The 17,846-nt window shown below is 40.8% G+C and overlaps 1 protein-coding gene across 3 annotated transcripts in view; it reads right to left on the bottom strand.

Moving 5' to 3' along the window:
• MOSMO (modulator of smoothened) overlaps positions 1–16,254 on the bottom strand; it is a 66,983-nt gene extending 50,729 nt beyond the window's left edge. For all 3 annotated transcript variants that reach the window (XM_028090416.2, XM_028090417.2, XM_028090415.2), the window contains exon 1: positions 16,146–16,254. In XM_028090416.2, the coding sequence (XP_027946217.1) occupies positions 16,146–16,251 (106 nt within the window). In that variant the 5' untranslated portion in view covers positions 16,252–16,254. The remainder of the gene's footprint in view (positions 1–16,145) is intronic.
• Positions 16,255–17,846: the final 1,592 nt, after the last annotated feature.

The raw sequence follows: 17,846 nt of genomic DNA, 5'->3' as shown, positions 1-17,846 counted from the left end.
ATAAATAGAATGTGAACACAGACTCCAGAGTCTGTGCTATTAGCCACTTAACTATAATGCCTCCTGCATTCAAACTCATCACACCTATATGGGGACTATAGAATTTAAACCTTTTCTGGCTTATATAAAAAAATGTGGCCTGGGCACCCAGGTGGCTCAGTTGGTTGCCTGCCTTCGGCTCAGGTCATGATCCCAGGGTCCTCCCCGCTGAGCAGGAAGTCTGCTTCTCTCTCTCCCCCTGCCCCTTCCCCCTCCTTGTGCTCTCTCTCAAATAAATAAAATCTTTAAAAAAAAAAATATGTGATCCGGGGGCGCCTGGGTGGCTTAGTCATTAAGCGTCTGCCTTCGGCTCAGGTCATGATCCCAGTCCTGGGATCGAGCCCCACATCAGGCTCCCTGCTCGGCAGGAGGCCTGCTTCTCCCTCTCCCACTCCCCCACTTGTGTTCCTGCTCTCGCTCTCTCTGTGAAATAAATAAAATCCTTAAAAAAAAATGTGATCTTAGGAAAATTATTGTCATAACTTTCCCATTACTAATAAAAATTTAAAAGACAATAAGCCAGTATGGACTAAATCTCTTATAAATATCTGTAAATATTTAGACCAACCCAACTGCACTAGCCATTCACTGATTTATCTCATTCAATGAATATTTATTAAATGCCACTGGGAGGTAAAGTGAATTAATTTACTCTCTTTTCTTCTCCAAATCCCACTGAAAAGACAAGGCAATGTATATATTTTTTAAGAATTCTCCAATAGCATGGGGAAATGACAAGGATAACAACAACAAGCAGAATGACTAAAGAATTTCTGGAATGTATAAAAGAACAGGTTCACACAAAAGGAGAAAATGCCACTAACAATATAGTCAAGAGATAGCCCTCTTCCTCATTAGAGAAGTGGATGAATTCTCCAAAAACAAACAAACCCCAAAAACCTCAGTAAAACCCCAAGCTCAGAGAAATAGGAGCTGAGCACAAGATGAGGGCTGTGTGTGGTATCTAAGCGGGATATAAGAAAAGTCAGTGGGAACTGCATCAGTTCCCTGACCATCTTGAAGAGCTGATGACATCTGCACCCCAGACTTTTTTTATCTGGGTATGAACTGCCTGAATGGTCAAGTTGGGAATTTGTTACAACAAGCTCCTAAAGAAGGAGGGCAGAGGGCAGTAGGAGGGAATGTATAAGGGATACAACACTTCAGTTAACTCTAGGCTAACACAGAGAACAAAACACTAGCCAACAACTTATACAAGCAAGAAAAACAGCACAGTAGGAAAACCTATAATGTACCCAACCTCCCTGACAACTGTGAAGATACAATAAAGGACTATCACATCTTAAATAGAGGGTGGTCTATTTAAAGCAGACATCTTACTAGCTACTGTGGGATTCTAAATGGTTACTGGATGATAGTTACCTATTGGGTGGTACGTAGGTAAGAAAAGCTCCTGGGCTATTCTTTTTTTTTTTTTCTTTTTTAAAGATTTTATTTATTTATTTGACAGAGAGAGACACACTGAGGGAACACAAGCAGGGGGAGTGGGAGAGAGAGAAGTAGGCTTCCCGAGGAGCAGGGAGCCTGATGCAGGGCTCGATCCCAGGGCCCTGGGATCATGACCTGAGCCGAAGGAAGACACTTAACGACTGAGCCACCCAGGCACCCCACTCCTGGGCTATTTTTATATCAGAGACATTTCAACATATAAGAATTGTTTGTCTTCTTTTTTTAAAAAAGATTTGAGAGAGAGAGAGAGAGAGAATGAGAGCAGGGGGCAGAGGAGGGAGAGAATCTCAAACAGACCTCCCACTGAGTGCAGAGCCCAACATGGGGTTCGATCTCATGACCCTGAAATCATGACCTGAGTCAAAATTAAGAGTCCGACTGAGCCACCCAGGTCCCAAGAGTTGTTTGTCTTCTGATCCTAACCCACTAAATCTTAGCTAGAGTGGGAATCCTAAAGGTGATCTAACATGCTGATATATGACTGTATACATCTGTTTAAAATAAGATTTATTAGGGTGCCTGGGTGGCTCAGTCGGTTAAGCAACTGCCTTCGGCTCAGGTCATGATCCCAGGATCCTGGGATCGAGCCCCACATCAGGCTCCCTGCTCGGTGGGAGGCCTGCTTCCCCCTCTCCCGCTCCCACTGCTTGTGTTCCTGCTCTTGCTGTGTGTCTCTGTCAATTAAATAAAATCTTTAAAAAAATAAAAAAATAAGATTTATTGTTTTTAAGCGATTTAATTAATGATTTATTTTTTTTTTAAAGATTTTATTTATTTATTTGAGAGAGAGAGAGAATGAGAGATAGAAAGCACAAGAGGGAAGAGGGTCAGAGGGAGAAGCAGACTCCCTGCTGAGCAGGAAGCCCGATGCGGGACTCGATCCCGGGACTCCAGGATCATGACCTGAGCCGAAGGCAGTCGCTTAACCAACTGAGCTACCCAGGCGCCCTAATTAATGATTTTTTTAAATTATAAATTAAACTCTGAAATTATTTTATCTTCAGGATAATGAAATATAGTTACTCATCTTACGTTTCATAATAAGCAAATGAAGAGGACTTTAACAAATGATCTTATAGGCTACCTGTAATCATCAATTATGCTTTACTTTTAGAACTTTTTATCTAACTTGGTTACTGACTTCAACTAATGAGGTCAAGGTCCTGCTTTATATACTTAGCCAGTTGGGGGGAGATCTACTTTAGGGCCACAGACTACAATCCATAACCCACTTAGCAAATGTTAGCTAGAGTAAGAAGGTTGACACTGAATGTTAATGGTTTATATAAGCTGTCATCATTACTGGGAAATCCCCCAAAACATATTACCTTTGACATGTAGAACAGCACTTTCATATAAACATATGGCTAGGCTGCCTAGTACTCTTTTCTCTTAGTGGAAGAAGGTAGCAATCTAAGTAAGTATCAGGACCACAGTACAGTGTGTATGTTAAAAATGAAATGGGGAACCAGGTCTAACACAGTGATATATCCTAGCTTAAAAAAAATCAGACTGTTTTTGATGACTGTATGATAGGTAAAGAATCAATTGCACTATATTCTATGTATCCAATGTGATAAGAGATTAATACATTTAGTTGTTTAACAACATTAGCTACTATAAATGCCTGTACTGTGGTAATGTTTCAGATATATCAACTTTAGTTCTTAGAGCCACCTTGCAAGGTAAGAGGTATTATCCCCACTTATAGATGAGGAAACTAAACCCTACAGAGGCCAAGTAACATGCCCAAAGCCACAGAGCTGGTAAACAGCAGAGCCAGAACTTGAACAGACTTCTGATGTCAATCCCCATTCTATTTTCACTATGATTTTCTTAATCAGATAACTGTCTAAGAATTTATCATACATGCCCACTTTTAAATCAAGTGATGGGATTCATGAGGATGAAAGGGGAACACAAACTATTCTTCAACTGGGGAAAATAGAGAATAAGCATTTAGGTAATTTTTTAAGCACAAGCAAAACATCTACGGCAAAGTCTGAATCAGAAGCCAAGTTTCAACAGAGGTACTCTTCAAGGGGGCATCTGGCTGGCTCAGTTGGAGAAGCATGTGGCTCTTGATCTTGGGGTCATGAGTCTGAGCCCAACGTTGGCTGGAGAAATTACTTAAAAATGATACCTTAAAAAAAAAAGAGAGGCACTCTTCAACTTAAAAATATTTTGCACCATCTTATACCCTAACTGGCATATAAAATATTGTTTTTCTCCTTACTCTGTCCATCATGGGCCCCCCTCAACAAACAGTAACCATACTAGTCCAGACTAACAGGGCTTTCCATTGAATAAGGAACACTGGATCCAACTTTTTCTGTATCATCTTGTTTCCCCATGGCAGATCATTTACCCACTACAAATTCCTCATCCATTCCCCACATAACACACCACACATACCACATGCACTTTCATGCACTCACGCACAGCTTCTTGGTCTCCGCTGATTTAAATCTATCTCAGGCTATTCCACTTAAGGAAATCCCTTCAGCATACATTTCCTGCAAATTCTCTCATCTTCCTCTGATAGGCAATTTGGAAGTCAAAAAATGACACAAAATAGTATTGACAAACGTAAAAAGAATTTCAGTGAAGCACCTACAATCACCAAGAAGGAATATCATAAGCTTTTTTTTAACTAAAGTACAGCTGACACACAATGTTACAGTGGTTTCAGGTGTACAACATTGTGATTCAGCAAGTCTATACATTATGCTGTGCTCATCACAAGTGTAGTTACCATCTGTCCCCACAAAACACTATTACAATACCATCGACTATAGGAATGTCATAAGCTTTAAAGTCAAATTGGCAAATTAAAGGATCAGAGAAATAAGCTTCCTTTTCTTTTTATCTTTTTAAAAATGCTACTAGCAATGCAACTGTATTGCTTTATACTATTTTTTTGTTGTTGTTACAGAAGTAAATATTTCAGTTACAACATGGTCTTATGGGCTAACCTAGTAATCTAACTCCTGTATTGATCCAGAGAACCAGCCAGTCAACCTACAAATTAACTTTCATCTTATAATATATATGTGTATATACATTTTATTTATTTATTTATTTATTTATTTATTTATTTATTTATTTATTTAAGAGAGCAAGCATGAGCTCAACAGAGTGGAAGCAGGGAGGGAGAGAGAGAGAGAGAATCCTAAAGCAGGCTCCATGCACAGCACACAGCCCAATGGAGGGCTTGATCTCATGATCCTGAAATCATGACCTGAGCCAAAATTAAGAGACGCTTAACCAACTGAGCCACCTAGGTGCCCCTTATCTTAGAACATTTTTTTTAATCAAAGTTGGGAATAACTATATTGTAGCTGGGCCTTATTTTCAAAATGGAAACCAACTGATAAAAAAAAAAAAAGACTGCATTCTGTGGATATGCAGCTACTAAACAATAATTTGATCTATGTATATAAGTATCATGCTTGTAAAAATAAGATAAGATTAGGAATGTCAAATATACTCTCTCTTGAGTATTTCTTAGATCCATTTCTACTTGGATATTCTATTCTGACTTCAAATATAACATGTCTAAACCAAACTCATCACTTTTGCCCATAAATCAGTTCATTCTCCCAAGTTCCCAATTCTGTTCCCTACTCTAGGTTCAAAATCTTAATGTCAACCATAACACCTCCTCTTTCTTGCCACATGCAAGGTTGGACTGAGTGCTACCTAAGGTACAGAGATCAATAAATCATATTCCCTGTTCTTAGGGAACTTAAAAAAAAATCTACCAGATTTCTACTAGAAAATAGGCAAGTGACACACAAATAACCATGATACAGGCATGCTACCATGAAAAAACGTGAAGGTATTACCAAGGGGTTGGGAGGGGGAATCACTTTGGTAGGGACTCAAAAGAGATTTTTACAAAGATGGTGGTTCAAATATGCTTGGAAGATGGGAAGGTCTGATAAGGCAGGGACTGGGCAGAGTGACAGGATACTGAGAATAGATAACAGAAGCAAAGACTAGAGATGAGAATACAAACTGTATTTAGGAAACAGAAAGTAATACAGAAGAGCTAGACTGTTTTTCCATGCAGGGAAAAAAGTAGGATCTAAGGTTGGAAAGGTAAGCTAAAGCCATATTGTGAAGATACTTGAATGCACTTATGCTGTGGAAGATGAAGAGTCACTGAAGGTTTCTGGTATAAGAACACGAAGTGGTTAATAGCCAGGATTCTGGAGCTCAACTTCCGGGGTTCAAATCTCAGCTCTTCTACTTATAAGCTGTGTGGCCCTAGGCAAGTTACATAACTTCTCTGTATCTCTGTGGAGGCCAATAACAGCATCTATATATGGATATTGCGAAGGTTAAATTAGTAAATACATGTAAAGTACCTAGAAAAGTATCTGTCATAAAGTAAATGCTATATAAGCATTTGTGATTATTATAATATTCATCCTTTAGAAAGCTGAATTTAGCAGCAATGTTTCGAAATGGACTGGAATGGAAATTTCCCTGCCTTTACTCATGCCATTTTACCCTCAAGGACAAGCACTGCCCAAACCTTTGTAATTATTTAAATAGTCATTATTAAGTGTATCATCTGTTAAGCTCAAATGCCATCTCCTCCTCAACCACCTGGGCAAAAGGTAGTTCCATCACATATTTGACACATTTCTTATGTATACAATTTTATCTTCCGAAACAGAGCGCAGGTTTCTTGAGGATAAAATCCTTTTTCATTGGCTTAAATGCAGTCTCTCAGAATATTTAATACAGTTCCTTACAGACCACACATACTTCAATAAGCATTTGTTGTAAGGCTGTCTGGGATAAAATCCAGTGGTACAGGAAATATTTATGGGAAGATCTAAGAAATACTCATGGTAAATTAAAGATTTTATTTAAATGAATGGTACTTTTAAAATGAAATGGTCTTAGAGATCCTTGCCTTTTAAGTTAGTGGTCTGGTCAGCAGAACTAACTTGAACATGGCCTGTTTTCGTGGAGGGGGGGGGCGGAAATCTTCTATTATTATAGCTGAAAGTAGACCCAGTGATGTTCCAGGTGAGTAACTTACTGTGAATACAACACAAATGAGGAGACCCGGTGTGATTTTGCTCTCCTATTTTCTTACTTGACTCAACCAACTGCATTTATCTTTACTCCTTTTACTTTCTAATGATAGCAGTATATAGTCCCTGGTTGAACAGATCTATATTAAAAGTCAACAGCTGACTTTTTGCTCAATATATACAACAGCCAAGTGCCAAAATGCCAAATGTGACCTTTTATTTATAGCAAGGCTAGTATAAAGAGACAAAAAAGTGCAGCCTTTTCCTCCTCATTAAAAAAAAACAGAGCAGTTCAAAGAAACGTCACTCTGCTTTGAACCTGGAGTCATACATTGAAACGTCATGTAAATAAATGACACATTTTTGGTATATACTCATAAATACATGTATCATTGATAGCAACACCTGAATCCATACGCTTCTCTATTCTGTCAACTCTAAAGCAATAAATCCCAAAGGAACAGCACATTCTACTTGCTCATGGAATATTTGGTAAGGGTTCTCCCCCCTGTAATTTACAGCTAATGAGAGAATACATAGTAAAGTTTGCATACGTATGTTATGGAAAAGTGACTTTGATCCAGATACTTATTTTTAGGCACCTTGTTATTCAAAGATTCTTAGGTTCCTTCATGGCTATTGTTTAACCTCTCTAGTATTTCAACAATAGTTTTGCTAAATATTACTTTTTCATCAGTCTATAGCCAACAAAGCATGAAATAATATAGCCACTATACCGAATCTGTTGTGATCAACCGGATCAGGTGTTGCAAGTATTAAATTTTTTAGCAGCCAGCTGCTAGTTGGGCAAAGAATTAGAGAAAGAACTTGGGAAAAATTGTGTAGCTCCAGAGCTTGAAAATAAAGCATTCTGACAACCAAAAAGATATGATGTCATGTTTACCTAAATCATCATAGACAGGTAAAGCTGTAAATATGAAATTTATACCTATATAATGGTCACTGCTGTCACTGTACAAGCTAATCTCCCGGGTTACTTCGGGGATATAAAAATAAGGTCACTATATAAATAATTATCCATTCAAGTTGTGTGATTAAGCTCTTATTTACAATCCAACAATAACAATTTCATAAACAGCAATACTTCATTATGTGACTAAATTTCCCCTATAAGATTATATATGGCCCACTGCTTAAATATGCATTAAAATGAAGTATGAAAAAAACTCAGTTGCATTATAGAAGCTAAAGACAACTAGAAGAAACTTTATTCCATAGACAAAAACTAAATTTTCAGTTATACTATTTGCCAGGTCTCTATAAAGAAACAATTATCTCACATATTCCAAACGTATTTCCAGCCTTTGAGGTGAAACTAACTGACTCTTGATACTCAACTGTAAAGTTTGTAGATCACTAGCTCTTAGATAAATTCCTTTAAAAATAACTTCTGGGGGCACCTGGGTGGCTCAGTCAATTAAGCATCTGACTCTTGGTTTCAGCTCAGGTCATGATCTCAGAGTCATGAGATCAAGCCCCACATCGGGCTCCGTGCTCAGCACAGAGTCCACTTGAGATTCTTTCCCTCTCCCTCTGCCAGCTTGCACCCATGCACTCTTTCTCTCTCAAATAAATACATAAACAAAATCTTAAAAAAAAAACTTTTGAACTAAGGATTTTCACAATGTACTGCAGTTCCTACTCTTTATAGAAGAACAGAAAGTTGGGAGTCTGAACCTGCCTAACAGTTGGAAGGGCTGAAAAAAGTATTAATCGAGTCTGAATGATATAATTTTTATTAATAAAAAACTCAACTACAACATGTCTAAAATTAACTACATGGCTAGTAAACAGCAGGACTGGCATCTGACTACATGCTGGTTTTGGTTTGATTCCAAAACCCGCGTGCCCTTTCTACGATGTTAGGCTGCCTTTCATTTAGAAAGCCTCTTCAGTCTGTTCCAGAGACATATAAACCCAATGCAGGCCTTGGTTTTGGTACTTATGTGTCCCATCAAGTTGATATTACCACTACAATGGACTTCGCAGTCTTTCTTCCTGGATTGGACTCGGCTGGGTTTCAGTTATATTCAAATACAGACACACCATGTTGCCTTAAGTCTCTTTTTAGAACAAGGCAAGCTGTAAGTAAGCAAGACAGGTAATAAAAAGGGAAATAATTAAAAATTAAAACGTTTTGACTTTTTATATAATAATTATGACTAACACTGGAGCATTTTGCTATGTACTAGACCATGTGCTAATTCCTTACACACCACGGTTTATTTCCTCACAACCATTCTTTGAAATAAATACATTGTCTCCATTTTATAGCTGAGAAATCAAATTACATGCCCCAAATCATAAAACTTATGAAAAGGGAATCCAAGAATCTATCTAGATATGGCTGACTCTAAATCCCGTGGGACCATTTTAATTTTACTTTGTTCCAACTCCAGTACAAACCTAGTATTTATCAGAAAAGGGGTTGAATGACAACACTGCTGTAGGTCACACCCCGCTGAACAGTGGAGAGCTGATGTACAGGACTACATTATGCCAGCTTTGAAAGCTTTGGCTCTAACAGCAAAGTAACAGATTTTAAGAAGTCTGGTCAGTCTAATAAATGCAACAGCATCATCACTCTGTCATTTCTTTTTTGGAATTTCCTGACTTTTAGTGATTTCCATTTACTCATGGCTTCTGTCCACGTTCTTGGTCCCAAATGCCCCTTCTCCAAAACTTTTAGGCCTACTAGCTTATATCCTTCATCCTGAAGTGCCTACATCCCTATTGGTAATGGTAAAAAGAAAGGACTTCTGGAACTGAGGTTGTAAAGGAAATTAATGCTTTGTTCAGGAAATCTAATCTCGTATTGGAAAATCTGGCCTACACTGTGAAATTTACAGCATCATAAATGATTTCAAGCTTCAAGTATGTCCTGTGAACACTATAAAAAAGACTGGTCTTTGAATTTTTACTCTAAGTTCTTATTATTTGCCAAGTATTATTTATACTGATAATGCCATTTTTTAAAAAAACAAATTAAAAAAAGTACCACTTTGCCCATTTTAAGGAAATATTATTCTTTGAAGTAAAAGAAATGTACTGACCCAAATGTTCAACTGATTAATGGATAAATTAATTTGGCAATAAAAAGAAATGAAGTACCAATATTTACTACAGTATGGATGAGCCTTGAAAACATTATGCTAAGTGAAAGAAGCCAATCACAAAAGACCACATATTGTATGATTCCATTTATATAAAATGTCCAGAATAGGCAAATCCTTAGAAACAGAAAGGAGGCTGGTTGTTGCCTAAGAACAGAAAGTTGAGGGGTTATGGCTAAGGGCTGGGGTTTTTTTTCTGGGGTACTGAAAATGTTCTAAAATTCATTGTAGTGATAGTGGCACAACTTTATGAATACACTAAAAGCCACTGCAAACACACTTTTAAATGGGTGACTTCTATGGTTACGGGAATTATATTTCAATAAAGCTGTTTTTTAAAAAGCAATTTACTGGAAAAAGACTCAAAAGACTATTGAAGAAGTTTTGTTAATGCTTCTTAAACTAAAGGAGAATACAATCGCAAGATTTTTGCCCTCTTAGGTAGAACCAAATTCTGTCCTTTACTATAAGTCATGTCCAAAGTGATTTAACAAAATGAAGCTCTGGATAGACTGCTTTGTTTGTTTAAACTGATGTTACAGAGCTCCTTCATGGTAAAGCACCTTTGTGATCACTGAAGTTTTTACCATTCAGGGGAAAGCACTATTTAATAATTTTCTAGTATTTAATAAACAGGTTTGCTTGGATGGCTTGTAATTTTAATGTTTTAAACCAAGGACCCCCATTTGTAGGCCAGGATCCACTTGTAGCTCTTACATGACAGATGTCAAGTACCACAGTCCCCTATCTGAGGTTTACCAGGATTTCCTGTGGAGAGGGTAGTGGGCAGCAGAATAGGAAATGACAGCCTCTTCAAGTCTTTCACTTCCCCAAGCACCTGCCAGTTTTTATACTTGAGCAGAAAGAAACCTCTTTCCCCAAAAGGTCAGCCATCTCCTAGGTTTCAAATGAGGGATAGGGGAGGGAAGGGGGCTGTAGCATAATGTTTTTAGCTTATCTGTGTCCCCTCACTTAAACCTTCCCAGGTCAGAGGAATGACTTCATTTGGCGAGCAGTTTAGGAGAAAAAACTGGGCATACATGGTCCATCTTTTTGCCTTTGGGAGCAATCTGCCCACTCATTTCCTGTTCCTTCATGCTGGAAGCCTTATAGGGCAGGTGCCTCAGTCCTGCCTGGGAATGGATGGTTAAGTCTGTTCAATTTTGAGGTCCAGTAAGAGGAAGATGCTTGTGCACAGATAACAGCCACATTCTCTTTATCAGTAATAAAATACTATTTTGGATCCTATTCCTTTTTCCCCTCAGTTCAGAATATAAGCAGGAAAGAGTGTGTCCGTTATTATGACTCCTTAAACACTCTAACATCCAATCTAATCAATTTAAAAAAGAACAAGAATGAAAATATTTTCAGGAATAAATACACTAACTACCACAGACTACAAAGTGAATGTGATAACCAACAGTATAGAGGGAAATGTGATTAGACACAAAAAGGAGTTCCTTTATGTACTGGAAGAGACTTTTGGAAAACACCTGGAAATCTTTGTTAAGAACACTAAACTAAGATGATTTAGGATGGCATCACCCTAAATGGTCACTAAAATCCTTGCTGTAAAGGGAAGATGACTCAATGAAGGGATCTCTAGATCATTTTTATTTATCAGCAGCAGCATTGCTGAATTGTTGACTTTCTTAGAATTAACTCAATAAAACTAAAACTTTTTCTCCCCCCACAAAAATTTGTCTCTTTAGGGATGAGAAAACAGTGATAGTGAGGTTAAGGGGCTTGTACAAAGCAAAGGACATCACTTAAGACTAAAACCCAAATCTCCTACTTTCCCTCTTCTGAAATCTGGCAAGAACTTCAGCCACTTAAGAATTTTAACCTCCATTAAGTAAATAAAAGGTGTGCATAAATAAGATACCGGTAATACTTCAATGGAGAGTTTTCCTGAAGGGAGTCTGCAACACTGAAACTCAAATCTCATGTGCAAAGCACTGACATGTGGGAAAAGGTGTGGAAATGACTATTCTACATTGGCTAAATATAAAAAGCCTAAGAAATCAAATAAAGTCATGGACATTAGGTTGCTTCAAAAACTATAGTGCAGTATATAAAATGAAAAATATTGTTATTGATGTTGAGTTCTAGTAATGAGAAGAAATTTGACCTGACACAGAATTATGCAATTTTGCCCTTATATTCACCTGCCATTCAATATTTTTTTTTTTTTTTTTACTAGGAACCACTAAGGGTCCTTACTAAAGTGCCTCCTCATGTACTTTCCTCATACATACAATATCTACTTCTGTTTCATTATATCTTCAAAAGTCTGTGTATAACCTACAAGCTATCAGAGCAAGCTCAGGAAATGTTACCACATACAAATGAAAATAAAATGAATGTACTTTCTCTGTATTTGCACCAATACAATAAAATCTAACTAAAAATTCTGCCAGCATGAAGCATGGTCCACAACCTTATGATAATACAGTTTATTAGCCAGGATTTTAAGAAGTTATCCTATTCAGTTTTTTGTTTTTGGATATTTCATTTCCTTCTGTGGTAGTTCAAGTAGAAACTTGAAGAGTACAGAGACTAGAATATGATGAAAGACTAAATGAGGAAGAACAGTATAGGAGCGATGCAGAAAGTCCAATGCCAAGAGGGAAGATGATTTGACTTCTGCTAAGCCTGGCCATATTATTCTTGGTATTTCTTTATTACCAAGAACATCTAATAAAGAAAATGTGTCAGTTCTCACAGTAAAAAGCTCTGACCTTTAATTTCAAAACTGGGATTCTGACATATTATCATAAACTAGAACAGCAATACAACAATATCTAACCTTTAATGAGCACTTACTATGTGTCAGGTACTGTTCTAAATGTTTTACATGGACGAACTCAATCATCATTAACAATCAAATGCAGTGGGTATTATTAATATCCCTCTTTTACAGAGGAAGAACTGTAAAGGGAGAGGCTAAGTAACTTGCTCCAAATCAAAGAGCTAATAATAAGCGATGAAGTTTGGATTTGAATTCTGAAACTTTCTGTACTAGTTCACTGCAGTGGTTTTCAAATTACATCTGCAGAACCTTTCAGCTCCAGGATTCAATTTTCAAAATATATTTTGTCCACTTAAAAAACTGCAGTAAAAACATCACCATCAAAATATGCTGTATTTAATGCACTGAAGGGAACCAACACATTAACTTTTTGCTGCTAGGCTGTCACTTCTGTGCAGATCTTAGAATAAAGCTAGTCCTGTCACTTCTGCCATCTTATATGAACTTCCTGTAAATGTTTCATTGATTTGGAAGGTGCAATTCTGTCCAGAATTTTTTTAAAAACTCAAGACTAGTTCTGTCTGCTCAGATAAAAGTGTACATTGAGCATACAAATGCTGTACCAGGCCAACCTCAGGTACATCTTATCACAGCACAAGTCAATAAAGAAACATCCTATTTAAGTTTTGGGGGTAAGAAATATAGATTAGATATGATTTTGAAAAATTTCCTACTATCTCCTATTATTCCTCTTCCAAGTTATAGAATATTTAATTGAAGGGTTTCCTGAGATGGCCAAGGAAACTGTTAGGAAAAAAACCACCTCCTCCACCCACTTTAGCCACACATCCCCTCTGTCACTCTGGACCTTGCGTCCGTAATTCCCTGCCCTTCCACTTTGATGTATCATTCATTCCCAGTCAGGTCTTCAATTCTATTGGGTCCACAATCCCACTGACCATATACCATCTGCTATTCTTTGACCAATACATCAGCTCTTTCCTTTATTCACTTTTACTTTTTATCCAGCTGAGAATCCATGAGCCATCATTACAACATTTTGACCAATACGTTAAACATCTTTGCTCCTCTGTCATTTTGTTGCATTTTGTTGGCAAACCCCAAACATGAATGAAACCTTCTACTGGCTTTCACCACGCGCTGGTATCAAAGCCACTGAGCACTACTAGAGGTCAATAAGGCAGGTGGCTCATCACACTCTATGTTCTTGACCACTAATTTCAATGAGGCTTCCATGCTGCTAGACAATCCTCCTGTATCACTGGTTGGCATGCCTTCTCTCCAACTATTTATTTCAAACATGTTCTACTTTTTCAAGCCTTGAACTTCTGTCCCTCCCATCTCTGCAGCAACTCATAGCTAAAGACTTCGTCTACTGATATGAAGGAGTTATTCCTGTCCTGCACAGTTGAAAATCCATGCATAATTTTTGACTCCCCCAAAACTTAACTACTAATAGCCTGTTGACTGGAAGCCTTGCCAATAACATAAATAGCTGATTAACACATGTTTTGTAGGTTATATGTATTATACATTGTATTCTTAGAATAAAGCTAGAGAAGAGAAAATGTTAATCATAAGAGAAAATACATTTACAGTACTGTATTTCTTCTTATCAAAGAAGATTTGATTTCTTCTTACAGTACTGTAAGATTTTTCATCAAAGAAATTCCATGGGTAAGTGGACTAGTGCATTTCAAGCCCATGTTCAAGGATCAACTGTGTATCTTTCCCATGGACATTTACATTGGGATTCACCTAAAAGCACTTTGCAAAAATCACCTTCTATTTTAGAACAGTGAAACCTCTTCATCCCTAAGTATATACAAGGTCCCAAAGTAAGTCTCATGAAAGAAGTCACTGTACATATACCTAAGATAAAAACAACAGGCCATGAAGTGGATGTCACACATAAAACTGTACAAACTAGTAGTAACACTGACATTGTCAACATTTTCAGAAACAGCCCATAGTTTCATCAAATTCCAAACCATCCTGAACATTTTCTTATTCACCTAACAATTTTGAAAAAGCTGAGATATAACTGACATACATTGTGTACATTTGATACATTTATATATTGCAAATTTACCACAGTAACATTAGCTAACAGCTCAATCACATCAAAATAATCATATATGTTTTACAATTAAGAGCTCTGCTAAAACTTGTAAAGGCAAGAAAAGGAGAATTTTTTAGTGTGTTATTTTAATAACCCGTAAATCTGACAGCATGATTTTGTGTTACTAGATCTAGATGGAGGAGAGAAGGGAGGGAGGAGGGAGCAACAAATGTCCCAGCTACAGCTTTTTTTTAAGAGCTAAATATACTGCAGGATAAATACAGAACCATAAGTAATACTTAAGAAGTAACTCTGACAGCACAGTGATACATTTTTATAACAAATTATTCACGGAGGGAGTCTAACATTCCCAACCCCCAATATTCCCTTCACCTGCACTGAACAAGCAGTTAGAAAACAAGCTCACTCCTTCATTCCCATCAGCTCTCCTGACAGCTGTGACATTAATTAGAGGTTTGGTCTCACAGGTCTGGGTGAGTGAGAGAGAGAGAGAGAGAGAGAGAGAGAGAGAGAGAGAGAGAGAGAGAGAGAGAGCGTGGTGGTCCAAGAAGAGAAAAATCCTGCAAGGGCATTCACCTGGGATACCCTTCAGAAGGATGCCTACTTCTCTCCTGAGGGCACCACCTTGTCTCTGCCGCCTACAGATCCGTGGTGTTACAGCAGACACTGCTACCATTGCTGGGACGCCTGAAACTCTAATGTGTTACTTAATTTTGTAACTCCTACTAAGATCTCTAAAGCGTTTTGTGATGCGCTGGAAAGATGCTCCATAAAACGAAGTTTATTATTAGTATTATTATAGCTCCCGGGCCTAAAATAAAGCAAAATTATAACCACACAGACTTCAAAGGGAAAATCGGAAGCCACATGCGTCTTAAACACTGCCAAGCGGGCAGGGGACAGGCGAGGGCGCCGGGGAGGGAGACCCCCGCCCCCACCCATTTCACCAGCTCCCCCAGCACCATTAACCCTGTCTGGTCGGGCCACCTGGAACCCGGCCGCTGCTCCCACCGGGGCCGGCGCCCGGACCTGACTCCTCACGCTGCTCTCTGGGGCTTCTCGCTCTGCCCCACAGGCGGCCTCCCTCCCGACCCCGGCTCCCCGCCTAGTTTCTAATTCCTTCACGGGCGCCTCAGTTTTCTCCAAATCGGTTTCTTCCCGTCTCCCACCTGGACTTTCTCCCCGCCCCCCCCCGTTTCCCCCAATCCAGGACGAAGCTCGTTCCTCCGGGGTCCCTCAGGTCCAGTGACTGTCTCCCCACCACCCCCCCTTCCCCGTGCGGGACCCTCCAGCCCAGCCCAGGTCTCGTCGCCCCCTCGACCACTTTTCGCTCAGCCTGGGGCGCCGCTCCCCTCGGCCAGAGGGTCCCGCGGGCTACCGCGCTTCCTCTTCTCCATCCCCTCTCCTCCCTCGGCCCCCTGAGCTCTCTGCCCCCTGGGCTCCCGGCCCCGCAGCCCGGGACGCCCCCTCGTCCCCTCCCTCCTCAGGCCAGCCCCCGCCTCGCACCCTCCAGTCCCGTTTTCCCCTCAGCCGTGTCTCCCCTCCCCTCCCGCAGCCAATCCCCCGCCCGACCCCGCACGCCCGCCGCTCACCCGCGGACTCCCCGGTGTTGATCCAGTCCGGGTTGGCGATGCTGGCGATGGCGAAGATATCGGCGGCCAGAAAGAGACATCCTGAGATGATGGTCAGTTTATCCATTTCCCCGCCCCGCTCCCCCCACCCCCCGAGCCCCGGGCAGGCCGCGGCCTCACGCCTCCCGCCCCATGGGCCGCCGCCGGGGCCCGGAGTCCCCGCGCCGCCGCCTCGCGCCCCCTCGGCCCCCGCGCGCCTCTCGCGCCCTCCGCGCGCCCGGGACCAGCAGCCGCGGCGCGGCCCGCACAGCCGGAACCGCCGCCCGCCCCGGAACTGCTCGTCTCGCCCGCCCCTCACCCGGAAGCGAAGCGGCGGCGTCAGCAAGGCCGCGCCAGCTCCCGACCCGCGGCGAACCTGCTCGGTCCTCCCGGCTCTGCCGCCCGCCTCGCAGCCCCGGCCCGCAGCTCCGACCCTCCCGACAGCCCCGGGCCCTGCTGCGCTCCGCCGGTCTCTCCTCGGCCGCCCGCCTCGCTGCTCTGGAGCCGGACCGGCATCCGGCCCAGGCCCCTGCCCCGCGCCCGGGTCTCTTCCGGCAGGCCACGCCGCCTTTTGGCTTTCTTGCCAATAATAGTATTGTTATCGTTGTTAATGACTGTTTCGTGACAAAATGCCCCTCAAGTCTTTAGCCTTTCAAAAGGGAGACTAGAGTGGTAGGTGGGGGGCTCTGCCAAGTGACTCGGGGCTCCGTACAGTTCTTGTCACCTTGTGTTAGCATTGCCCCCTCGGCTCGGTCAGCTCGGGGACTGCCCCGTTTAGGAAATAACTGTCGACACCTAGTGGGGGGACTGGCCTGGACATGCGAGACAAGGTTTCCACTCTCCGGAAGCTTATGTCCTGGTGGGGAAGAGAAACACGTTAAAATTTTATCTTGAAAATAAAGATCATTTCAGGTGTTGCTTTATGAATTAAATGGGGGGGTCGGTCTGATTGCGGGGGAGAAGGAGGCCTGCGGTGATACTTAGGATGGTCAGGGAAGGTTCACTGAGATCACCAAGATCATAAAGACCTAACCTGTGAAGATGTGGTTCAAGTAGCAAGGCTACTCCAGACCGAGGGAAAAGCCAGTGCAAAAAGGATTAGGGGAAGGGACAGGGAAGAGGTTGGCTTGTTCAAGGAACTGTGGAATAGCCTGTTTGGCTGCAGGGTAGTATGAAAAGACAGAGAGGTAGGCGGAGGCCAGAGGTAGAGCTTTGGGAGCCATGGTAAAAAGTCTGGATTTTGTTCTAAGTGGAAAGGAAAGACACAGGAGGTTTTCAGCAGGAGACTGACAAGGTCTTATTTAATCTGTAAAGATAGTGTAGTTAGTGGGAGGGAGGGGCAAGTTTGAAAGCAGGGATACCAGTTAACAGGCAAAGTACTCTAGGAGAGAGAAATGTAGCTTTGGCTAGGATGAGAATAGTGAAAATGGAGAAAAATGTACAGCTTTGGCTATTTTGTAGGCAAGGAAAACGACTGACAATGCGGGAGGGGTTGAAGCAAAGAAAGGCCTCAGGAATGACTCCTAAGGTTTTGGCCTTAGTAACCAAGTGTTTGGTGATAACTATTTACTGAGTTGAGGCCTGAGGAGAGGCTTAGTTTGGATGGATAAAAACAAGAAAAAACCAAGACCTTGGCATAATTTGTTATGACCATCTACAATTTTACTGTCTAGCGGAGGTTTC

Source organism: Eumetopias jubatus, unplaced genomic scaffold, assembly GCF_037043125.1.
Source record: "Eumetopias jubatus isolate StellerSeaLion01/CBP00866 unplaced genomic scaffold, mEumJub1_p1.0 scaffold_12, whole genome shotgun sequence".
In the NCBI taxonomy this organism is placed as follows: domain Eukaryota; kingdom Metazoa; phylum Chordata; class Mammalia; order Carnivora; family Otariidae; genus Eumetopias; species Eumetopias jubatus.
Note: the sequence above shows the minus strand (reverse complement) of the source record. Positions and strands in the feature narration are given on the sequence as shown.